The sequence below is a fragment of the Nerophis lumbriciformis genome, linkage group LG13 (genome assembly GCF_033978685.3).
Source record: "Nerophis lumbriciformis linkage group LG13, RoL_Nlum_v2.1, whole genome shotgun sequence".
Classification (NCBI taxonomy): Eukaryota; Metazoa; Chordata; class Actinopteri; order Syngnathiformes; family Syngnathidae; genus Nerophis; species Nerophis lumbriciformis.
This window is the reverse complement of record NC_084560.2, coordinates 18,320,785-18,347,526: the sequence shown is the minus strand read 5'-3', so window position 1 is coordinate 18,347,526 and position 26,742 is coordinate 18,320,785. Positions and strand designations below refer to the sequence as shown.

The 26,742-nt window shown below is 39.8% G+C and overlaps 1 protein-coding gene across 5 annotated transcripts in view; it reads left to right on the top strand.

Annotated features, from left to right (window-relative positions):
• The window catches only part of adam23b (ADAM metallopeptidase domain 23b), a 117,735-nt gene that overhangs the window by 68,209 nt on the left and 22,784 nt on the right, over positions 1–26,742 (top strand). For all 5 annotated transcript variants that reach the window (XM_061971566.1, XM_061971567.1, XM_061971568.1 and 2 more), the window contains 8 exons: positions 12,102–12,174; positions 14,581–14,648; positions 14,854–14,913; positions 15,042–15,110; positions 19,430–19,596; positions 19,658–19,742; positions 19,833–19,920; positions 24,468–24,519. In XM_061971566.1, coding sequence (XP_061827550.1) covers positions 12,102–12,174; positions 14,581–14,648; positions 14,854–14,913; positions 15,042–15,110; positions 19,430–19,596; positions 19,658–19,742; positions 19,833–19,920; positions 24,468–24,519 — 662 coding nt within the window. The remainder of the gene's footprint in view (positions 1–12,101; positions 12,175–14,580; positions 14,649–14,853; positions 14,914–15,041; positions 15,111–19,429; positions 19,597–19,657; positions 19,743–19,832; positions 19,921–24,467; positions 24,520–26,742) is intronic.

Below are 26,742 nucleotides of genomic sequence, written 5' to 3'. Positions count from 1 at the left end.
TTTTCAGATTTGTTAGTTAACCGGCTACTCCCTGGTTCACTGAGAATAATAGTCAGTAGGGCTGTAACGATATCAAAATTTCCCAGTACGATATCATCACGGTATTAAGGCCACGTACGATGCGGTATTATGGCGGTATTGTCACAAAAAAGGAAAAGAATACTGCCATAACGTGTAAAATGAAGTGACAAGAACAGTAGGGATAAGCACTAATTGAAGACCTACAAAATGCTCAAATGTTCTAATCATATTCAATATTACAAAAAATAAGTGCAAAAAATGGTGCAGGAACATGCAGTGTTTCAAGTAATATGCCAATATTAAAAAAAACTAAACAACAACATATATTTGGCTGACGATAGAGCTTTAAATACTATTGGTATATTGTGATAATGCATGTTGATGATACATTCTAGCTATGACAGAGACAAGTGAATGATCGTGCCCTCAACACAATTTAGCATTGTTGCTAACGAGCGAGCAGCTAATATCTCTCCACAGTGCAAAGCTGCTTCAAAGTCAGGAGTCCTCGCCTCCATTATGGCAAATAAACTACGTTTCTTACAAGTGTCATCACTGGAGGACAAGGAGTAGCTAAACATGCTACACTACACACTGTAGGAGGATACTTTTAGCTATGCTAACTGCTAAGCTACAGATTTTGAATGTAAACATAGTTGGGCGGATTGATACAAATATTGACAGTAACCATACAAAGTACAGTATGAGTTTATCGTCGAATCTTAAATGTTTTAGATCATTATTTTTGTATCATCATTTTTGCCGTTTTTGTCATTGTTTACAAACTCAGACAAATCCATGGACACAGGAGGGATTTAAGGTAAAAAAACAGATGATTTAAATCAGAGTAGGAAATCATTTAAATATTTAATTAAAATTGGTACACCGCTATCCTGTGATTTTGTCTGATTGTATTTGTGATCAAAAATTTAGTCACTCAATGATCTTGAAAATTTCAAGTATCAGCATCAGCATTTTAAACCTTTTTAATCATTTTTTAACACCCTATTTGTTTTGAAATGGTTCAATTATCCTTTACATACCCTGCAATGTACATCACAAAATAGATTTTAGGCAATATCACCTATCCCCAGTTGAGTGTCTTGAAACTGACAATGTAAACTTCCAGTGTAACTACTGGAAAGCAACAATATTCAGTTAAGAGTATTTCAACTTTTTACTTCCTGAGAAGCAGTGTTCTCTGCAGTGGACATTTTTGTATTAGTTTGGAGCGTTTACTGATGTAAAATATCTCACAAATAATGAAGCGCATGCTCAGTAATGGTGGGTTGCAGATTACGATGGGTTGCAGACATCGACAGAGCATTGGCTCATTCATTAGCGCCAGAAGAAAATACACTAACAGGAGTACTCCAAGTTCTCGTTTGATACAGTCACATGGCACAACATTATTGCCAGCATTTTAAAACCAAAAAACCTGGAGTGAAGTTCTGCCTCAAGTGGAGGAGTTCAAGTATCTCGGTGTCTTGTTCATGAGTGAGGGAAGTATAGAACGCGAGATTGACAGACGGATTGGTGCGGCGTCTGCAGTGATGCAGTCACTGCACCGGTCTGTTGTGGTGTATGTACAATTCTGTTACAGGCAATGAATGTCAATTTTCCAAAAATCCATATTTCTCACATTTCCCAATCGGTTCAAACCATTAGACTCATCCTGAACATTCAAATTCGTTTTCAAAGTTCAAAAAATTCCTGCATTTCCCAGTGAAAATGAATGGGCAATTTTTCATACTTCCACACATACTACATTTCTCAACCAATTCAAACTGTTCCAAAGTCAAAATGCTCCATACTAATGTTAGTAAATTGCTAACACACTATATTTGGAAGGTTAACATGCTAATGTTAGCATTGTGGCCCAGAGTCATATATTTTAGTACTCGATGCATGCAAACTTTTTTAGTATACACCTCAGAGTCACATATTGTGTTACTTGACCCATGCAAACATCTGCATGATGGATTTTTAGCAAATTTTACAGGTATACATTTTAGAGACATATTTTGGTAATTGACGCACGCTAACATTACCATGCTACCTTTTTTTGAACTCCTTTCACACATTATTATTATTATTGTTATGCACCTATTAGTCATATTTTTTTACTACTTAATGCCATCTGGCAAGCATGCTCACTTTTAGTGTTTCAGTTTGGCGTCGGCTTTTCAGCATTCCAACGCAATTTCTCCCAGAAATGTTATTTTCTATTTGTTTGCGTACCTTTATCCAGATACTGTAAATAAAAAAAAAAAAAAAAAAAAAAAAAAAAAAAATATATATATATATATATATATATATATATATATATATATATATATATATATATATATATATATATATATATATACATTTATTGGTGTATGAGCCAACACTCTTCTGAGTTTTGAGGTAATCATATTTCTCTATTTTCATTATCCTGCCAACTATGTCTGTCCTACGATTTACTGTTTTGCTATTTTAACAAAGCTAAATGACACAATAAATCTAATGGTGACCTAAGACTTTTGTGCAGTACTTGCTTATTTACAGTAACAGCAGAAACAAGTTAAATGCGTCATCTTTGCCGGAGGAATGAAAAAATAGTTTCAACAATACCCTTTTGATGGATCATGCGCATGTTTGACAGTTTTCTGTCCAGGGTCAGTGGCTATTTACCTCTCTGACGTCTTATGAATACGCAATGACTAGAATTTGACGGCAAAAATTGGTAGAGAAGAGAACGAGAAGGTCAAATTTCAGGAACGGAAGTAGAGGAATTAACCCCTGGTTCCTGTAATAAAAAGAAAGGAAGCAGGAAGGAATAAGAGGCCTGTTTTGGGAAACAGAGGAGCCAAGAGGACAAGGTTGGACACACCTTTAAAGGTAAACACCTCAGTGTCAGACATACATTTTTCTTTCTGATTACACTGGAATGCAACCCATTCTTTAAAAAACTGGTCAAATTCAGAGTTTAATGGCCATACAAATGTAAAAATAAGTTAACTACTTTAATAGTAGTAATCCATCAAAACAACAAACCTCTCATAACCTAAATAATGAATGAGGATGCATAATAAATATCTACTGAAATAAGCGTCTCTTGCCACCACACGATTCAAATACTGTCTTGCGGAAATGTTTTTATTATTCAAAACATTTAATTAATCATTTTCAAGCATATAAACAGCTAAGTAAACTAAAAATATCAACACTACAGTAGTAGTGGCCACTTGAGGAGACCAACCCAATCATAGCACGCTGTTTAGCATCATGGCCACTGATTGGCTCAGCCTCAGGCAGCATTACTGTATTGGATTAAAAGAGTGTAAAGGTGACTAAATTGTGTTGATCTAGAGGGCTTTCATAATATTGAAAAAGATATTTAGAAAGTCAGCAACAGGTTAGTTAGTTAGGTGTTACGGTACAGCTGGGGAAGAAGACGGCACAGAATGCAGGGACGTTGTTTTAGCTCTATTTATTATTTATATACAATATTATGAAGTGTGAAACTAACCCGAAATGTGTATGTGTGCGACTATGTGTAGTGATTATATGTTGAGTGTTACCGGGAGTGTTGAGCGAGGTGCAGAAGTCCAAGAGGGCAAGGCAGGCTCGGAGGTCCAGAGACAGGCAGGAGGTCAGGGGCAAGAGCGATGCGTTATAAGTCCGTGTCCAGCCGGAAGGTCGAGATCCAAAGAGGCAGCCAGAGGGAACACGGGGGAGACTAGACACACAGCTCGTGACCAGGAAACGAAGGAATGCTGCTGGGTGGCGACGAGGAACACAAGACAAATGAAGGGGGGGAGAGACACAGAGAGAGAGAGTGCGCATAGAGCTAGAGATGTCGGCTTACTGTACGGGAACAGGTCGCTACGTTCTGGCCCGGAACGCAGGTTTGCTCTGGCTTAAGATCCCAGGGAGCTCATCAGGGACAGGTGTGTTGAGTGCTGAATGATTGCAGATTGATTGCAGCCGCCTGCTGCAGCCGGAGTGGCGTGCGCAAGTGCGCACTTTAAGATGCGCGGTTGAAGGTGCGCTCAGCGCAGCGCACAGATGAATGTGCATTGGGATCCGCCTGGGCCATGACATTAGGTTAGTTATGAAAATATTTGATTTATATTGAATAATTCCTACGTCACGGAAATCCATCAATCGCAGTTAGGCCTGAAAACAATTAACAGCGATAAACAAGGGTTGACTGTAAGTGTAACAAAAATACAAAAGCAAAACACAGTTAATTTTTTTATGCTGACTAGTGGTGGAATGGAAGTCTCGTAACGTCGCACAGTTCTACCTTCCAAGTTTCCGCAACAATTTGCTTCGGTTCTCAAATTGTATGAATTTGCAAGTTGCTGGCACGGCCGCTCTACCAACCAAATCACGCTGTCCCAAGGCCGTTTAAGGAAAATTATGTCTTTGGAAGTGTGTCCATTAATTAAAATCACAGAGTTTGAGACTGGCTAACTGAAATGGAATCCAGACAAAATTGAATAATGTGATTTTGGTACCGGTTCTTAATTGGAGTGTGCGAGAACCTATCATTAGCGTTAGAGATTCCTATTCCCATCTCCCCCGCACTCTGCCTGTTGGGTGATCTCTCCGCAACTGATCTTGATATAAACAAAACATACCTCCTTATAAATGCGTTGGGCATCGCCAAGAAAACTATTCTCATAAATTGGAAATCAAAAAATAATTTATGTATAAACCTTTACAAAAACATTTTATTAGATTATGTAGTTATGGAAAGAATGTCTGCTGAATCAAACCAACAACTGACAGAATTCCGATCTCTTTGGGCACCGCTAATTAATTTTCTGACCTGACTCCCTTGGGGGCCGGGGCTGGGGCTCTGTCCCGGGGGTCTTGCTCCGTGGGTGGGGGGTCCTGGGTGCCGGGGGGGCCGTGTGCTGCGGGGTCGGGGGGCCTGGGGTGTGTTTCCTGGTTCCGGCCTGGCGGGCCGATCCGTGGGTGGTCTGGTGGCTGGGGGTGGGTGGAGGTGCCTAGGCGGGTGTTGGGGTGCGGGTGGGGCTGTGGGCGGCCGCCTTGGGTTGGTTGGGGGGGCTGTCCCTCCCGTGGGTGGTTGGGCGGGGGGTTGCGCCCGTGGGGCTGGGGTCTTGCCGCTGTCGGGCGGGGGTCGGCTCGTGCCCCGCTGGCTCCGGTTGTCCGTGGGCTTCCTCCTTCCCCTGGGGCGCGGGGCGGGGTCTGCCCGGGGTCGCCCTGCGCTGCGGCTGTGCGGGCCTGCCTGGTGCCGGGTTGGGGGGACTGCTTGCCTCCCTTGTTGGGGCCCCGGCGGTGCTGCCCGACTGCCCTGCGGGAGTCCCCCTCCTGTGTTTTACTCTGCCCTTATTTTTTTATTAATTTTATTTATTTATTTTAATTTATTTTATGTGTATATATATATATATATATGTATGTATGTATGTGTATGTATGTATATGTATGTATGTATATATGTATGTATGTATGAATGTATGTATGTATGTATGTATATATGTATGTGTATGTATGTGTATATATATATATGTATGTGTGTATGTATGTATATATATATATATATATATATATATATATTATTATTATTATTATTATTATTATTATTATTATTATTTATTTATTTATTTTTTTTAATTTTTAATCTATTTAATATATTTAACTTATTCTGTTAAATTATATATGGGTACGCGTGTATGTGGGTGTGTGTACGTTTGTATATATGTATGGTGAAATCTGTGTGTATGTATGTAGGTACATATGTATGTGTCGCTGCCCCGGTGTGTATTGCTGATCGCGGCGCCGGGTCTGCTGAGGTGCCGTGGCATGCCGGCTGTGGACGCAGGGCTGGGCCCTTATGGCTTTTTGCCGGATGGGATGCCTGGTGGGTGGTGGGCGGGGGGGGCCTGGACGTGCGGGAGGGGCTGCGGGGTTTGGTGGCGTTGGGCACTGTTGGCGACCAGGCCTCTTGTTTATTTTTATTTATTTTATTTTATTTAAAGGGTTTATTTTTTTTTAATTTTTTATTATTTTTTTTTTTTTTTATTTTATTTTATTTTTTTTAATTTTATTTTATTTATTTATTTATTTTTTGTGTGTGTTGTGTATGTATGTGTTTGTGTATATGTGGGCTTATGTATATGTGTGTGGGTGTATTAATGTGTATATATGTGTGGATGTGTATGTTTATATGTATATGCATACGTGTGGAAATGTGTGTATGTGTATGTATATGTATATGCATATATGTATGTGTGTATGTATGTGTATATGAATGTGTAGGTGTGTGCATGGGTGTGGATGTCCGGTGGCTCAATTGGCCTGGCTGTGGATGAGTTGGGGTAGGTGGGTTGGTGGCCTCGGTGGTAGCCGGGGGTGTGCGTTGTTGTGGTTTACGGGGTCGGTCGCTTTTTTTGTTTTGGTTTCGGCGGCCGCGGGTGTTTACGCTGCGGACGGGCGGTGGTGGTGATGGTTGCTGCGGTGATACCAGCGGTTGGCATCGCTGTGTTGGGTTGGAGTGGTTGGGGGACTGTGGCTGGTGTCTGTGCGCTTGTGGGGTTGTGGGGATGGCTGGCGTTGGCTTGCCGGCTGGTTTGGGGGCTGGCAGGCGGACGGGATGCATTGGCTTCTTCCCCCGTTGGGGGGCTCCTTCCCCTGGCCGGGACTCGTATGGGCACGTTGCTGTGTGGATGGCCGGGATGCGGTGTTGCATTGGGCGTGGGGGCTGTGCGGTTTCTCTGCGTTTGGTTGCCGGTATGGGCTCTGCAGGGTTGGGTTGGGGCGGGCGGGGGCTGGCTTTGTTTGGCGGGGGGAGGGGCTCGCGTGGCGTCACGTCAAAGAGGTCTGGTGTGGGTCACGGGCTGTGGCGGGGGGTGGCGGCCTCCTGGCCGTAGTTCCTGGTTGTCGGCCGCGTGGACTGGGGGGATGTCCGGGCCCTCTACTCCTCCTACTTATAGCGCACACAGTCACACATATATAGGACTTTGGGGATTGTCCTGCGGGGAGGCATGGCGGGGGGTTGAGGATGCCTCCAATGGGGCTCCAGTCCTCCTTTCTTGTCCCCTGCTCGTCCATCCCTCAATCTTAGCTGCATATTAGACACTTAGGATTTGGGGGGCTTGGTTTGGTTGGGACCCACCATGACCTTGATGTCCCCCAATTTTAATCGCATTATTAGTTCCCACAAGCATACATATCTCACTCACGCTACAGTACACACATCAATAGGGACTGGAGGTCGGCTGTAACGGCTGACCTCCTAATTTTAACTACACAGTAGACACTCTGGGGGCCTTGTACACATGCATGGGGGGTTTGGGGTTCGGCGCACCCCTCATTGCCTCGTCGGCCGGCGGGGACTGCGGTCTGGTGGCCTGCCAGGCTTTTATTCATTTATTATTGTTATATATATATTTTTAATTTTTAATGTATTTATTATTTTTATTTTTATTATTACTCATTTTTATTTTATTTTATTTTTTAAATTTTATTTTTTATTTTATTTTTTTATTTTTATTTTATTTCATTTTTTTTTAATCTTATTATTTATTTGTGTGTGGCGTCGCGCGGGTCTCACTTCCTGTTGGATGGGGTCCGTGCCCGTGTGGCCCGACCTTGCGCTGTGGGGTCTCTGTTGGTGACTTGGTGTGGTGGCGGCGCAGCCCCCGTGTCTGGTCTGGATGCTGTGTCCCGGTTGTTTGGGCGGTGGTGTGTTTGTGCGGGTTTGGGTTGGGGTGGGGGGCCTTTTGGTTGGGGGGGTTGTTGGTGTCTCTTGTTTGCGTGTTGGCGTTCGGGCTGACCGGCGGGCTGGCGCCGGCTGGTCTCCGTGGCCCTGGTGGCGTGTGGTTGCTGGTCGCAGTTTTTCTTTGATCGCTTTAATTTGATTGGCTGGTGCTGGCTGTCTGGGGTTATTGCGGCTGCTGTTTCTGCTGCCGTTTGTTTGTGGTGTGGGCGCCCGTGGCTGCTGGGTCTGGTGCAGGGGTGTGGCTGATGTTGTGACTGGTGGCAGCGCGCGCGCGTGATGGCTGTCGGGGCTGACGAACTGTGTATATGTATGTATATGTGTGTGTATGTATGTATGTTTATATATGTGTATGTGTACATATGTGTATGTATATGTATATATGTGTATGTGTGGGTATGTATACGTGTATGTGTGTATGTGTGTATGTATGTATGTATGTATATTTCTGGGGGTACGCTCTGGGCCTGCCTGTCAGACGGGGGTCGACGCCTCAGGCTACTGCATCCGAACTGCGTGTCTGGAGCTCCTGGGTCCCGCTGTCCATCCCTTCCGGGTGCCCGTCTTGGTTGGGGCCTGTTGGGCCTAGTCCCTGCGTCTATTGTGGTAGCTTGGTGCTGCAAGGTATTCCGAGGTGCTGCGAGTCGGCCAGTTGCTGGGGTAGTGACCTTGTTTGTCAGCATGTCTGTGATCTTCTTTTAATTCTTTTTTTTTTTAATTAATTAATTAATTAATTAATTTATTTATTTAATTTATTTTTAAAATATATTTTATTAATATTATTTTTTAATTTTTCCCCTCCCTCAGGGGGGGGGCTCGGCGGGGCGGTTGCTGGTTGTTCCATCTCCATCGTTGGGGTCCCTGCGGGTGGGGTGGGTGGTTCCCGTGGCCCTGTGCCTTGGTGGTCCTGCGGCGGCCGGTTTGGGTGGGGTGGCCGGGGGCTGGCCTCGCCGCGCTCTCCGGGGGTGGGGGGTGGGCTCGTGGGGGCCCGGTTGCCGGTGGGGCGGGGGCGGTCTTCCCGTCCGGTTGCGGGGAGTCTCTGGGTCCTTCGGGCGGGGCGTCTCGCCTTTCTGCCCGTGTGGGGTGTGGTCTCTCGCTGGCTTGGGGTCTGGCTGTCCCCTGCTTTTCTCGTGCCCTGTCCTCCGCCGGGTGCGTCTGTCTGCGGCCTGCTGCTGGCCCTTGTGGGCGGTACGGTGGGTCGGGCTCTGGGGTTCCTGTCGCTGGCCGGCTTGGCTGCGTGGGGGCGGTGGTCCCTGGTTCCCTGGGCACCACGCCTCCTGTTTGTGGGTTGGGCTCTCGGGGGTGATGGGGCCGTGCTCTGGCTCCCACGCACTCTGGGAGTCGAATGTATTGTACATGCAAATTCACGTATGCTCACATACGTACATAGGTACCTACGCTCCCACATACATACACAAATACAGTACATATTTACCTACCTAATGTTCGTACATCCACACGCACATTCAATATACAAACATACACATACACATACTGTACATATACATTCACTGTACAAACACATATACACATTCTGTACATATACATTCATTGTACAAACACATATACACATTCTGTACATATACAAGTACATATGCATACTTACACTCATGCACATAATCACGTTTCATCAAACATATATTAACGTTGTTGCCCTAGGGTAAACTGGGTGTAACACATGGCACACTGACAAAGCTTAACCTATTGTGACTATAACAATCTACAAGGTTAATGTAGGTTGCTTCTCTTTCTCCCCCTCCATTTTTTCTGCATTCTTTCGTATCTCAAGTTATCATTACGTATATGTATTGTTGCATTTAAACAACTGTATTGTTGATAATAAAGGTAAATTATTGGTATTGTTCATTATCAATAGCGCTATTTCTATTGGTATTTGTATTGATCCATTTGTAGTGTAATAATGCTCATTGTCATTTCTGTATTATTTTTTATTTTTCGCTAACTGCTTATTTGCTATTACTTTTACCATCATATTTGTACATGTCATATTTGCTGATGTTGCTCTATTGTTGTTGTTGTTGTTGTTTGCTGTTGTTGTTTTTGTCTCTCTGTCTAATCCCCCTCTTGTCCCCACAATTTCCCCCTCTGTCTTCTTTTTTTTTCTCTTTCTATCCCCTCCTGCTCCGGCCCGGCTGCACTAAATGATAATATAAATACATTTAATAAAGTCAAATACAAATAAGGCAACAAGAGAAGTATCCTACACTTCTCTTTTGTAAAGTAAATCTGAACAGCCGACATGGGCATCTACATCAACTATATGATTTGCCTGAGAAGCTGGACAGGACATAAAAAAAAAAAAAAAAAAAAAAAAAAAAAAAAAAAAAAAAAAAAAAAAAAAAAAAAAAAAAAATAATTGAAGACCGGGAAGATTCTGGACTAAGGATACTGCTATCTGTCTTTTTTTTGTTCCAGCTGACTGACATAATTATAACAAGTTGTTACATTAAGTTCAGCTGCCGCTGCTACACATTGAAGTCAGCTCGGAATAATGACGAATAAGGGAGCAACACCACACAAAAGGTTGTAACAAACAATATTTCCTCCTCAAAAGTTCCTCAAAATCACGCAGGCTGTGTCAGTTTGAAGTGAGCGCACTCTACTCACGAGTTACGACATCGTTTTATCAACCGTCCTCATAGCGATCCATTAATCCACAGGCCAATATTAATCCACTGAAAAAAGTGAAACATGTATGTATTGAGTCGGAAAAGGGTGGACTTCACCCCTCGGGGTCGGGAGTGAAGTTCTGCCTCAAGTGGAGGAGTTCAAGTATCTCTGTGTCTTGTTCATGAGTGAGGGAAGTATAGAACGCAAGATTGACAGACGGATTGGTGCGGGGTCTGCAGTGATGCAGTCACTGCACCGGTCTGTTGTGGTGAAGAAGGAGCTGAGCCAGAAGGCGAAGCTCTCGATATACAGGTCGTTCCTACCCTCACCTACGGTCATGAACTTTGGGTAATGACCGAAAGGACAAGGTCGCAAATACAAGCGGCAGAAATTAGTGTCCTCCGCAGGATGTCTAGGATCACCCTCAGAGATAGGGTGAGAAGCTCAGTCATCCGGGAGAGACTCAGAGTAGAGCCGCTGCTTCTACTACGGATGCCTCCCTTGTGAGGTGTTTTGGGCATGTCCAGCCGGGAGGAGACCTTGGGGCAGACACGTTGGAGGGACTATGTCTCACAGCTGGCCTGAGAACGCCTCGGTATCCCCCCTGTAGAACTAGAAGAGGTGGCCGGGGACAGGAAGTCTGGGCATTTCTGGTAAGACTGCTGCCCCCGCGACCCGGACTCGGATAAGCGGCGGTAAATGGATGGATGGATGGATGGTGTTTCAGTGCCTTCTGTCTCTTGACTACAAACTGGACGATCGAGCATTACACTTGCTCACTGAATCTTTATGAATGTAATACACACTACACACACACACATATACATCGGTAGCTGTTAACACTTAATATGGCTTATGGTCCGTCACTCAAATACGTCTGTGTGCAACATAAACACAAATAACAATTCCTATTGTTACAAAATGCATACCCAATTTACATGCTAATTGATTGTATTGATTTATATAATATATTTGATATGATATACTATGTAAATGTATGTGCTTTGCACAGGTATGCCATATGCAAATATTATTTCCATCTGAGTGTAAATGTAATGAATAGAAACAGAGTGATGGATATGTGTGCTCTTTACAAGAATATGATATAACTGGATTTCACCTTGCACTGCACGCATAGTTGACTTGTTTCCATCCATCCATCTACTTTCTATCGCTTGTTCCTCTGGGGGTTGCGGGGGGCTGCAGCCTATCCCAGCTGCATTCGGGCGGAAAGCGGTGTACACCCTGGACAAGTCGCCGCCTCATCGCAGGGCCAACACAGATAGACAGACAACATTCACACTCACATTCACACACTAGACTTAAAAAACAGGTGTTGATAAAAGACTTCCCTGCTCTGAAACGTTACAGTGCATCATGTTGGAGGTGTTATGGTTATGTTTTAATTTGTGCTAATATAAATGTTAATTAAAATGAATTTTTTTCACATCTTTATTTCCACAAAATACATATAGTACCAATAAGTGTACCGATAAATACCGGTATCGATAAGGGGTATCTATAGGGGTATTGTACCGATAAAATCCTAACCATACACATCCCTACTGAAAGGGGTCAACTGTAAGGTCTTAGTATTGTACCGTTTTAGATTAAGTTCATACTGCCTGGACCAGTTAAATGTTGGGTAAAATTCATATTCAAGTTTTTATACAAGATTTATTGTTAAAATAACAGTTGTTTGACTCACCCTCAGTATGCAGCTGGAAGGCCTCATCAGCTCAGAAGAAGTGCATCGCTTCAGTGGAAAAATGACTCACGAGAGCCGGGTATGCATCTACATTGTTTACATGTACTAAAACATGTTTTTTAGGACTCTTCGCCTGACACACCCTTTCACAATACCGAGTGACAAACACGTCAACAACACGTGTACGCCACAAGAAACAATTCGCAGTGCTGTAATGTTCAAACCAGATGTTCTACTCTATTGAGAACCTACAAAACAGTATAAAAAACATTTGAAACCGAATGCTTATCCCTTACTGCTTCCTCGTCTGTCACTGATTAGAACTTCATAGCAAATTCCCCCCACTGGCCTAGTTGTCCTTGTGGCACAGGGCAAAAGTGATTGTCTTATAAAGCAGAAGGTACTGAGTTCCAATCCCAGTTGAAGTTATTTTAGTACGGTCAATACATTTATTTTTCAGTTCTAAGTATAATTTTTTTAAATTTTGCACTAAAAAAATTATTGCAGTTTACCATGAACTGTATTTTTTTAGAATTGCCTATTGTTTACAATCAGTATGAGAGACAAAAAGGCAGATGTATTGTATTAATGCATTCTAAAACGTAAAGTCCGCTTACAACGGAGTCAATGGGAGGCCCTCTAAAAAACATCCAAAAACTGCTAACTATACTCCTTCTCCATTTTGTGACTTGAATATTAACCAAGTAATAATGATATTGTTTTTATAAGCGCTAACATAGACAAGCTATTTAGTGGCGCCGTGATCACAGAGAGCTAACTAGCTTGTGTGGCTATGTTGACATCATCAGTTGGTGAGCTGCTGCATCGCCTCAGTCCTCGTGAAAGTGTATTGTACATCATAATTAATGCCTCTCACCTTGATGGTAGAAGGATGAGGACACAAAATTCAACAAGTTGGTCACCTTTGGCAGCCAATTTAGACCCGGAAATGGCGAGAAAGACACAAAAAGACGATTGGTTCCATGCCCCTTTTTTCTTTGCAAGGATTATGAGTCATTCTTGATCCAAACGGAAATATATGAGCATCCCATCAGTCGGCATCCCAGTGAGAGCAGACACTGCACAGTAAGTGATGTTTTATTATGTTTGTTGGCTCTCATAATGTCTGTAGTGAGGAGTAATCAGTGATGTTGTCGAAGGAAAACGCGAACGTCAAGATTAATTTTTTTAATGAATGCGCCGTTGTATGCTTAAAATGAGCCAAATACATAAATATTACATAGTATTCTGAATGTGCCTGTTACTACTTTACATATATACTTATATCATGTACTGTATATAAAACATTGATAGAGGAGTTTGATTGTATTCCTAAGCATTTTATAGGAAGAATAGAGTGACTCCCATTAAATCCATTGTAAGCAGACCTTTGCTTGTATTTATTTTCGAGTTGGAATTCATTTAAAAAAAAACTACATATATACGTGCTTGTCTCACATAAGGATCGTGAGTGATTGAAACAATTCCCCAAAAAGTGCAGTTCCCCTTTAACTTACAAGCTTAATTGTTTCTGTGACAGAACTCTGAACTCAAAACATTTGTATCTCAAATTAACGTTTCCCATTGAAAATAATTGAAATCAATTTAATTGTTGCTTGTCCCCCCAAAACATCACATTTTAAAAAAAGAAAAACAAAATTTTAGATAATTAGAAATATTGTATAAAACAATACAGTAGAATGTACAACTAAGAACTACAGTAGTTTTATGAAGTAATGTAATAATAATGTACAGCATTTACCTGGACTTCTACGGTATGTCGTTCCAGCTGCTTCTTCGTCAAATACACTATCAGCAGCTTCTCCCTATTTTCATGGATACATGTATGCCGTTTAGATAATATTTCATCATTCATGGTTGGCGTTAGACTCATTCTGCTTTTTTAAGTCAGTGAATATTATCCACTTCTCCTTCTTAGCATTGTTCATTACACTCACTTTCTTCCTTCCCATGATTGGAAAACAAAGTTGTGTCCATTTCTAGCTATAAGCTAATGCTAACAATTAAGACCAGATGTTTTGGTTGGATCTCACAGGGTTCACTGTCACATTTGCTACACCAACTAATGGCGGCTATGTTTGTAACTCAAATCTTTGCTGGCAGCTTAAAGCATAAGAGACAGCTCTTATCTCAAAACAATCTTAAATTGGGGCATTCTTAAGTTGAGGTACCACTGTATTGAACACGTTCTCTCCAATGAAATATTTTAGTGCAAAACATGCAATAAATTAGATTCAAGTTTTAAATTAAAAAAAATAGTTTTTAAAATAATTTCACATAAATAAAAAAGTGTGACACAAACTTATAATGCCTAGGGCCCCAATTTAGCCTGAGCCCGGCCCTGCTTGTAGGAATTATAAGAATATTAGAAACAGCTTTCCATGCAATGCAGTGGACACAATAATAAATAAACATGTCAAAATTATTCATAAATCAAAATGTTCTCCGTTGTTTATGCTTGTAGTGGGGGAAGAGCAGCTCTTCTCGGCGCTCGGTGACTTGTCCTGGCTGAAGCGCAGGAAAAAGCGAGCCGTGAGTGTCTGATCTCATCTCTCTGAAGAGACGCCACAAACTTCCCCTTCACCCACCCGTAAATGGTTATGTAATGATGTCAAGGTTGTATGAAGTGTTTGCATAGTTTCGCTGTTTATCTTGACCCAAAAAGCATATTAGGATCGCACACTTGTGGAAAAGAACAGAACGTACCTGCTCAGGGTCGGCTGGTTTTGTTTTGCAGATCTCTGTATTTGAGGAGATGAAATATTTGGAGATCATGATTGTTAGTGACCAGAGCATGGTAGGTATTCATGTCTGCCTATAAGCACATTGACATTTGTATCACTCGTCTCACCAGTGACACTCACCAAGGATATTTCAATATGTCAATGCGTATTCATCCTGGTTCTCCTCTCCGTGTTGTTGCAGTACAAACGACACAAAACCAAGCAGTACACCAGGAATTTTGCCAAGTCGGTGGTGAATCTTGTGGACGCTGTGAGTAAGCTTTTCCCCCTTGACCAATGTTGTTTTTCAGTGAATGTGTTTGCTGGTCAGACAGTTAGACAAACACTCCTGGTCCAAAATGACTCATTCAAAAACTCCAATGTGGCTTTCTCCTGACACACATGACAGTGTATGATATAGCTGTTCTTTTGAGTAGTTCCTAAGTAAACATTGAAGTGGTGCTGCCTCATCTAACCTCGTCATGTCACTATTTACACTGTGTAGTAGGAGTGCGGTCATGTGACTACTGGGCTCTGATTGGTGAAATGGAGTCAAACATACCTAGTACTTACGTTGGATTGGTATCCACTCGAAGAAGTCTCTCTAGCATACCAAATTAGGCGTCTTTGAAAGCAGTAATCAATAGATTATCGATACATCTGATATAAATGTGTGTAGTGATCGAAATGAAACTCAATGTAACTGGCAAGGCAAGGCAAGGCAAGGCAAGGCAAGGCAACTTTATTTATATAGCACATTTACAACAACTCTCAAATTGGACCAAAGTGCTTTGCAGGCCAAAAAGCAAAGAGCAAAAAACAAAACAAAAACAAACAAAGAACATAATAAATGAGCTAAACAAGATAGTGCAAAAGCAATACAGTAAAAGAGTTCAAATGAGAAGTAAAAAAATTGCAAACAAAAAAAATAAAATAATAAAAGTGCGACAAATTGAAAAAAAAACTAAAGTGAAGTGGGTGGGGGGGACTACAAATGGTGGCTTAGTGGGTGGACGCAGCTCAGGTCAAAGGACAGCGAGAAGAGATAGGTCTTAAGAAGGGTTTTGAAGACCCCCAGGCTCGGAGAAGACTTTGTCCCCTCTGGTCTTTAGCCTGGTTCTGGGGACCGCCAACAGCAGTTGGTCAGCTGACCTTAGAGCTCTAGACAAGGTATGATGATGCAGAAGCTTGGTCAGGTATTGTGAGGCCAGACCATTTAGGGATTTAAAAACAATTAAAAGTAATTTAAAATCAATGCAGTGACGGACAGCGAGCCAGTGGAGTGAGGCCAGGACTGGGGTGATGTGCTCGCGTTTTTTGGTGCTGGTGAAGAGACGGTAGAGACTGAGTAAAAGTGGCGTTTCTTCTTCAAAAAAATACTCAAGTAAAAGTAAAATGAATGTTGCATTAAAACTAGTGACAAGTACAATTTATATAAAAAGTTACTTCAGTAAATATATAGTAGTAAATGGAACCAATATACTCTAATTGTCTTTAACCCTAACGGGACAAAAGCTGCCTTTTTTTTTTACTGTTCGTACATTTTTTGTATTTTAGCCATACATTTTGGTGTTTTATTCAATTATACACGATTTTTCCAAAGCGGGTTTTCATCCTATTAAAATTTGAGATTTCAAAATCCAACTCTTTCACATAAATTTGTTTTTACTTTTTTTTTGCTCTAATTTTGCCCCGAACAAAAATACCCAACATGTATATTTTTTTTTATCAGTATACATTTGAGTTATTTTACTAATTTAAAACAATGAGACGTTATCTGATCAAAAGGCCTTAAAATTGTCAAAATTAAAATAAAAACATTCTATGTTTGATAACTTTTTAAAACTTTTTCTACAATACCAAGTTTTTATTTTCCAATACTAAAATGTACTAGCTTGCTACCCTTACATTGCCTTCCTCACGCTCATCCAATCACCAGTCAAGACACATTCACGGCCTCACAGACAATTGGAAATGATAAAACTCCCTTTAAAAATGCACATTTCAACCACTGCAGTGTTAAAAAATATCTTAAGAGGGTAGTCATAGCACGTTGCAGAATCTGAGAAAAAACAGTGGGGGAGCGTAGTTGCCTTCTGGCATGCATATTGTAGTCATTGTTGCTAGTCTGTTTGAATAACGTTTTGATAGCATTATGTGTAATAAACCATTAAAAAAACACATATTCACATTCTTTCATCATGCACATCATCATCTAGGAATATGAATTTGGTTAGTCTGCAAATCAACTTTTAAGAGATGTTCTGCCACCCTATGGTTTGAAATGTAAACTACAGTCATGTAAAGCATTAGCTTGTTCCTGAAAACGCTATCTTTAATGGCAAGTGTATGTTTTGGTCATTTAATTTTCTTTTCATGGATGGAAATTGAGAAACAATGGTCTACGGTTTATTTGAATTTCATTTTAAAATACAAAAAATTAAATACATTTAAAAAAGCTTCTTCTTTTTTTGGTATTGAGAAGCAATAACTCAATGTAAAAAAAACAAAAAACGGTTTGATTTTCATTTTATATTTATTATAGTAAACATTTTCAAATCCCAAGTAAACAGAAAGGGAAAACGGACCAAAACGGTTATTTTGCCATACTCTATGGCAAAATACTGGAAAAGGCAATTTTACAGATCGCAGACTGGCCTGTAATTAACAAAATACTGTATCTTCCGCCCGATTGTTGCTGAGATAGGCTCCAGCGCCCTCCACGACCAAAAAGGGAATAAGCGGTAGAAAATAGATGGATGGATTTATTTAGTGTTTTATTGTGTATGATCAAATCTTTTTTTGTCTCCATGTCTCATATGTGTGTAGAGAAATCTATAGACGGGGGGGTCAGAATGTGAAAAAAACTTTTGGTATGTTTTTCTGTTTCTATTTACTAGGGATTTACATTTTTGTTGAATGAAATTGAAAAATTAGGGATGTCAAATGATAAAATGTTTTAATCAGATTAATCACATTTTAGAATTTGCATTAATCTTGATTAATCACAGCTGGTTACTCGCTTGCATAATTAACATTTGCTTAAGAAAAGTATATTCATGCCCAAATGCAAATGTATTGTCAAATGTCATCCATGAACGTTTTTAAATGTTTTACTTTATCTGCACAAAACTTAGTAACATTTTGATCTAAAGTTCTTTCAGGCTGTATTTCGAAATTAAATTTGCCAGTGAGAATACCAGTTGGTGTCTCTTCACTCATTTTTCTACTGACGTATGCAATAATCTGATCACTGACCATGCGGTTAAGGTAAAAAAAAAGTTTGTACGTTCAAAAAACTGAATTAAATGTTTTATCTAAGTGAGTACATTATGAAAGCCACAATTTATTGTGATTAATCACATGAGTTAACTCTCAAATTTTGACAGCCCTAAAAAAAATTGTTTTTTTTTAGCTGTAGCTCTTCGACACCAACAAAAGAACGCTTGTTTTTTGCATTTTGTTTTTTGTATTTTTAAATGAAAAGCATTTTAATTTTTTACATTTTCATTCTTGAAAAAAAAAGAAAAGAAAAATGACCAAAACTTAGACTGACGTTTAATGTTTTGCTCCACGGCAACTCAATCAATAAAATATTCATTAGGCAACAAAATTGATGAGCCAAAATTAAAAGTGCGCTTCTGCTGCACATTTTGATTGGTTCGATATTCTTTATTATTTTTTTGTGTCCTGTCCAGCTACTCATGCAAATCATATTGTTGATGTAGATGCCCACATCGGCTGTACAAGTTTACTTTACAAAAGAGAAGTGTGGGATATTTCTCTTGTTGCCTTATTTTATTTGACATTATTAAATGGATTTATATTATTATTTGGTGCAGACTGGCCGCAGAAAGAGGGGATAGAAAGAAAGAAAAAGGAAGACAGAGGGGGAAATTGTGGGGACAAGAGGGGATAAGACAGAGAGACAACAACAACAGCAAAGACAACAATTACAACAACAACAATAGAACAACATCAGCAAATAGGATATGTACAAATATGATGGTAAAAGTGATAGCAAAGAAGCAATTAGTGAAATGAATATTATTAATACAGAAATTACAATGAACATTATTAGACTACAAATGGAGCAATACAAATACCAATAGAAATATCACTATTGATAATGAATAATAACAATAATTACCTCTATTATCAACAATACAATTGTTCAAATGCAACAATACATATATGTAATGATAACTTAAAATACAAAATAAAGCAGATAAATGGAGGGGAAGAAAGAGAAGCCAACTATATAAACCTTGTAGATTGTTATAGTAACAATAGGTTAAGCTTTGGTTCGATTGGTTTGATATTCAAGCAAATACCTTCCAACATAATGCTGTTCTTATCTTAGTGCTAACACACTATGCTAACTATAGTCCACTGGTATCTTTCTGAGCATGGTTTATCTTTATTGGCCCTCATATGTCAATTAGATGGCTTATCCTGTCATGCTGTTTGCACTAACACGCTTTTATTGGCACCTTGCCCCCAGTGTGTGATCTTCTCTGTCCTCCTTAACAATCCAGACTGCACTGTCCCTCTACTGTTGCTTCTGTCTGCCGCCCACATCAATGACAGGTCTTCAAAGAGCAGCTGCGAACACGCGTGGTGCTCGTCGCTTTGGAGACCTGGACAGACAAAGATCACATTCCCATCAGCGTGAGGCCGCTGGAAGTGCTGCGTGATTTCTCCAAGTACCGCCAGCAGAGCATTAAGCACCACGCAGATGCCGTGCACCTCTTCTCGTAAGTTCCGGAAATCGTTCTTTGACACCCACGTGATGTCATATTGTTTTGGGTCTTACAGAAACGTGACCTTTCACTACCGGAGAAGCAGCGCCGCCTACTTTGGGGGCATGTGTTCTGTGAGCCGTGGAGTTGGGGTCAATGAGGTCAGATTGCCTGTGCACTAATGTCCCCTGTAAAACACTTCAGAGATCACATGATCAATAGTTGTGACCGACCCTCTGCTGCTATTACAGTACGGCAACGCCTGGTCCATGGCAGGCTCTTTATCCCAGAGCTTGGCTCAGAATCTGGCCATCCAGTGGGACCCTGCATCCAAAAGAAGTATACATTTTATTTCATATTTTCATTAGTGCTGTCAAGCAATTAAAAATGAGCGATTAATTAATAATGATTTGTAATTAATTAATCTCTTTTTTTAATCTGCCCTAAAGAATGTTGAGAAATGCCTTCAACATTAGGTATTTTTATATAAATCATTAACTTATGTCAGGTTCAAACACCGATGACATCTATTAAACAGACAAGAAGCAAGGAATCAAACAGAGACAGGATTCAATTTAGCTCAATGAGGAGAAACATCTGGGCTGTACTCTTGTACAGTCTTCCACCACGCTCTGACAAAAGGATTGCGCGCCTCCTCTTTTATTTGGACTTTCCCTGATTATATGGCAACAGCTGTTTCTAAGAGGACAGGGGGTCGTAAACAGCCGTCGCCCTTGGTTACAAAACAGTTCAAAGAAAAGATGCCTGGAGCTTGGGTCAGGTCCTGCTTCCTCTCCGCTTTGTAGATCTCGGGTCAAGACCAGATCTTCCTGTGGATTACAATAGATCAAAGAAACCGACGCCTTCATGTCGTTTCCCATCCTACACTGGAGTTTTACAAGCCTTTTGCTTGGTAAGATCAAAGACAGCTTTTGTCCTCTCGCCGGGAACTCATGGCAACACCAAGTTTTGTAATAATTTACATACAATTATTCTGACAACTTAACAAGATACGTTTAGTTTTATTCACTAGAATAAAACATAAGGTCCATATAAAGTTGTTAAAGTTAACACACATCAAAATAACATAACAACACTTCTCCGAACAATATCTGAGCAGTTCCTCTGCTTCAGTTAATATAAAATAAATAAAACCGACTCATCAATCACCAAGAGTGGTTTAAGAGGACATATTTAAAGAGTTAATGTTTGTTTTTGTCACAATTACATGTTAAACTCTGTAAGACGGATCAGAGAAAATGGCGATTTTCCTGACTGTTAATCACATACTGTATGTACAGTACTCATAAGTCAATGCATAACATTATCTAATTTTTTAACCTTATTTACCGACAAAACATAAAGTTATTTACGTATGATTTTCGGTTTCATTTCGTCGCCTTATGCCACGCAGGGGAGATTAAAACACTCTCCTCAATGCAAGTGTGCTCTCATTTTGAAAATGATGTACACATCATCGTACATGTGATATATCACTATATTGATGCACAGATGTCTTATAATAGTATTAATGGGTCAAGAGAGACACACCTGGAAGTGATGTAATAGATAGATAAAAAAAATAGAAACATTGTGTACAAACCATAAACACTCTTCTGATACGTCTTTGAGTACATTTTGAATATATTACACTATTTGTTAGATATGATTCATCATATCCCCACTATTTGAAGCCGCTAACTTCGCTGCCAGCAACCATGATCACAACAAGTCATCAACGGAGCAATACGGCATTAGCAGAGGTGGAACCGGACACAGCGCCACACTTATTGATAATATTTTTACTAATGATCTTGATTCTAATACCACAGGTGGTCTGCTAATATCCGACATCAGTAATCATCTGCCAGTTTTCATCATCTATGACGGTGTCAGGTGCAAACACTGATGACATCTATTAAATAGACAAGATGCAAAGAATCATGCAGAGACAGAGTTAAATTTTGCTCAATTGAGGAGTTTTTTAGGCTGTGCTCTAGTTACAGATCCAAACTATGCTCTAAAGTCCAGCCCACGTGCTTCCTCTATTTATTTGGGAGGTCCCTGGTTACATCACTGAAGCTGTCGCTGAGGGAAGGGGGTAATCTGGACAGCTCCAGTTAGACACAATATATAACTATTAATGAAATGCAAATGTGTTGATACTCGTGTTATCGCTCTGTCTCTACTCTGTCTGCATCACGGCACTCGATGTTCGGCCTTGGCAGTCAGCAGGCCGATTCTGGAAACAAACACTAATACCAGACTGGCTTTGCACAGATAGAAAAATAACAACTTCAGCACAATTGATAATAACTATAGCAACGGCCCTTAAGCATAAGAGTTGTGTGATTATATATACATAATTATTCTAACAGACGGAAACGACAAAATTTATATGATATAAAAAGGGGTTGGATTAAATAAGCTCTGCTTCTTCCTACTCCTTTTCGGACGTGCTGTAATGAAACAACTGGAAATATGTGATGCATTACATCGTATCGTATGCATGTTCGAAATAAACTGAAACTGAACCTGAACCTGAACATCAGTCTTGTGTAGGGTTGTACGGTATACCCGTATTAGTATAGTACCGGGATACTAATGAATAATATTCAGTACAATACCGCCGCTAAAAAGTACGTCGTCATCACGTCGTGTCATTGCTGGTTTCACGAGCAGAGGAGCATGTTCGACAGCGCACAATCACTGAGTACTTACAAGCAGACAAAGTGTGTAGACAGAAAAGGGAGAATGGACGCATTTTGGCTTAAAAACTGAAGATAAAGGTGAAGTTATAACACTGAAACGCCCTCGGGAAGAGGTGCTTTAAGACATGGCTAGCTAGCTAGCGGCTAAAGTCCAGCCACAGTCTGCAGTGTTTTAGCTACTTCTAAATCACTAATCCTCGCCTCCATGGCGACAAATAAAGTACGTTTCTTACAAGTATCATTATCACTGCAGGACGAGGAATAGCTAAACATGCTTCACTACACACCGTAGCTCACCAGCGTCACTGCTAATGACTTGAATGTAAACAAACGCCATTGGTGGCTCTACACCTAACATCCACTGTAATGATACCAAGTACAGGAGCGTATCTAGTCGATACTACTATGATTAACATCGATATTTTTTAGCATTACAAAATATTTTTCCGTTTTAAAAAAATGTATATTATGTTTATAAACTCAGGAAATATGTCCCTGGACACATGATGACTTTAAATATGACCATTGTATGATCCTGTAACTACTTGGTATCGAATCGATACCTAAAGTTGTGGTATCATCCAAAATTAATGTAAAGTATCAAACAACAGAAGAATAAGTGATTATTTCATTTTAACAGAAGTGTAGATAGAACATGTTAAAATGGAAAGTAAGCCGATATTAACAGCAAATTAACAAGTAGATTAATAATTCATTTTCTACAGCTTGTCCTTAATAATTTTGACAAAATACTAGAATGATAAATAACACAATATTTTACTGCATATGTCAGCAGCTAAATTTGGACCCTTTGTTTGTTTACTTACTAATAAAAGACAAGTTGTCTAGTATGTTCACTATTTTATTTAAGGACAAACTTGCAATAAGAACCATATGTTTGATGTACCGTAACATTTTTTGTTAAAATAAAGCCAATAATGCAATTTTTTTGTGGTCCCCTTTATTTAGAAAAGTATAGAAAAGTACCGAAAAGTATCAAAATACATTTTGGGACCGGCTACATATTATCTTTATGCCACATGACAGTTGTGTTGTTGCTTTCAGTCAAGCACAATGAGAAGGTGACATACAAAGACGGTAATGTTAAAAATAAAAAATTTGATTAACACGTTTAAAAAACATAATGCTCTAAACATAACTGTTATGAATCGATCGCGATTATTGCGATAATTTCACACCCCTAATTTTGATATATAGCAATGACTGAGCCAAGGGGTGTCTACAATGGTTACCTAGATCAGCCAGTAGTTTTTCCTGTTATCCTCTTGGTGAAAGGAGCTTTTATTGGTTCCAGTAAAAATGTCTTTGGGGCAACCAGAGTCATTTGTGGCTGTTGTCGTTGTTAAAAATCTATTTTTAGTGATATGACCACTCGCAGTAATTCAGCCAGTATATAAAAAACTCAGTAAATAAACCTAATCCACTATTTTTTTTTTTGCCTGTATGTGACTTGCTCAGTTTTTCACGAGCTCTGAATATCTCCACAACGTAATAATAAGTTACTAAAAGTAAAAGGTTAGACGAAAAAATATATACAATGCAAAGAAAAGCGTGTAAATTGCATTTAATGCTTGATGTTTGTGTGACGTGAGGCATTTAAAAAAGCAGATGCCGCCTTTAAAACACTCCAGTGAGGGGTGCTGTTGACCTATCCACTTACTCCAAAAAAATTATATGAATCAAATAGTTTTAGTATGTTCCCAATTATTTACACAACATTGGGCACACCTTCACAACTTCATATGATCCAATACCAGATACAGGTCCTGTATGGACTGAAAACATTTAATGGATGCTCGCTAGTGGGGCTGGCCTTAAGAGCCGCGTTGAACGATAATGAGCTGACAGCTAGTGCTTTTTTGGCTTGTTGGCTAGCGGTTTTGTTTCTCAATTTGCAGGTGATGATTCGATTCCTGCATAGCTTCCTTCAGAGCTCCTGATAAAAACTCAAACAATGTCGTACAGTTTGTAGGTCTCATGCTTAAGAGGCTTTTTGCAAACAGGCGCAAGCTCCAAACAGCCCCTTTCTGTTTGCCAGTGGATTATAATGGCGCAGTAAACAATTTACACTGTTCCTACATGTTTGAAAGAATTTACAGTAATTTGCAAAATTAAATTTTTCTGTGTAAATTATTTCATGTCTTCTATTTTCAGAGGAATGTGGTTGCACTGATTCGTGGATAGGCTGCATAATGGAGGACATTGGGTAATAAAAAAAACTTATCTATCATTTATACTGTATTTGTTGTATGCCATTTAAGAAATTAAAACTATTTAAATAAGTCAAAGATAATTAACAGAAATGTTAATTAACAGATTTGTATTAAAAACATTTTCCAGCATAATATCTGCTAAAGTAAAAAAAAGTCACATTTCAAAAATACTAAATGTAAAATATCAGATTTGACTGTATTTTATAACCAAACATCTTCATTATTATGTTTCACTTTCTATATGTTACAAGCACTTCAGTTGTTGTGTGAATTAGTAATGTTTTTTTATCTGCAGTCATTTATCGCGTTAATTGGTTTGAACTTGATGGCGATAAATTAACTTCCGCGATGTGGTAATCATGAATTGTAATTTGAATATTTTCATAGCGAGAGCATAAAAAACTGTTCCCTATCTTCTAAATTATTTTTTCTACATTATGAGAGCTCTCGAGACATGAAGTAACATCCTTTAGTCACCATTACGCTCTTGTAATCCAATATAGTAAGGCTTCATGAAGCTGCACCAATCAGTGGCCACGATACTGAACAGTGTAATCTGATTGTTTTGGTCCAATCTAGTGGCCAATACTATTGTAATATTGATCTTTTAGCCATTGTTATGCTTGGAAATGCTTAATTTAGGGCAAAACTGTTGCGGAATATAATTAAAGGAGAACTGCACTTTTTGGGGAGTTTTGCCTGTCATTCACAATCCTTATGAGAGACAAGAAGACAAAAGTTTTTTTTTTTTCTGCTTTCTAACATATACAAATTGGCTCATTCTAGGTGGCAAGCAATGCAGCTAATGGGAACAATCAATTCTACCTCTAAATCACTTTAAAAATGGATTAAAAAACGGCCAACAATACTTCATTTATGTTCCGTAGCCCAGTGTTTTTCAACCTTTTTTGAGTCAAGACACATTTTTTGCGTTGAAAAAATCCGGAGGCACACCACCAGCAGAAATCATTAAAAAACGAAACTCAGTTAACAGTAAAAAGTTGTTGTCGCAATTGTTTTGGTGGCTTTTTTTGGTATTTTCCTGTAGCAGTTTCATGTCTTCCTTTGAGCGATATGTCCCGCATCTACTTTGTTTAAGCAATCAAGAATATTTCAGTGGTTTTTATCCTTCTTTGTGGGGACATTGTTGATTGTCATGTCATGTTCGCATGAACATTGTGGACGCCGTCTTTGCTCCACAGTACGTCTTTGCTGTTGTCCAGCATCCTGTTTTTGTTTGTTTTGTAGCCAGTTCAGTTTTAGTTTCGTTCTGCATAGCCTTCCCTAAGCTTCAATGCCTTTTCTTAGGGGCACTCACCTTTTGTTTATTTTTGGTTTAAGCATTAGACACAATTTTACCTTCACACTGCCTCCCGCTGTTTCCGACATCCACAAAGCAATTAGCTACCTGCTGCCACCTACTGATATGGAAGAGTATTACACGGTTACTTTGCCGAGCTCTAGACAGCACCGACACTCAACAACAACACATCATTTGCAGACTACAATTACTGGTTTGCAAAAAATATTTTTAACCCAAATGGGTGAAATTAGACAATCTCCCACGGCACACCAGACTGTACCTCACAGCACACAGTGGTTGAAAAACACTGCCGTAACCCGTACAATAACCAAACTGTTGTTATTGTAAGAGCGAACACGGCAGAACTATTTTTCTAGTGTAGTAACACATCAGTCTGCTACGGTATTAGCTGCAAAAGCTAAGTACGGGAGATAAGATAGCTTGTACGTCAGCAAAAATCGCGTTTGAGTGTGTAATGCTAAGACAATGTGATAGGACAATAACCTGTACTAACTGAAAAACACGAACAATCATTTTACAGTATCTGTAAAGTATTAGCCCACATTTCTTGTTTTGTTTGTTCATAGCTAACTTGACAACGTATGCACTGTAGTGTTAAATGACGTGCTGCATGTATTATTAACAATATCATTGATGGACAGTTGTCGTGTACGTTTCCAGTTGATTTGGGCACTACATTAATTCGGTATAACTAAGCTCAAAAGTTCCAGATAGCACCGACCTCATCTCTGGGCTTCCGTCTGTTCCAATGTCTCACTCTCTTTTATGTGTTCGCTTCTATAACCAGCAGTTCATCCTCCGTTCGTATAAAGATAAGATTGTGAATTCTCACTTGTCCTAAATAGTCGTCTTCGTTGTCTATAACTAAATCTGCCATGATAGGTAGGAAGAC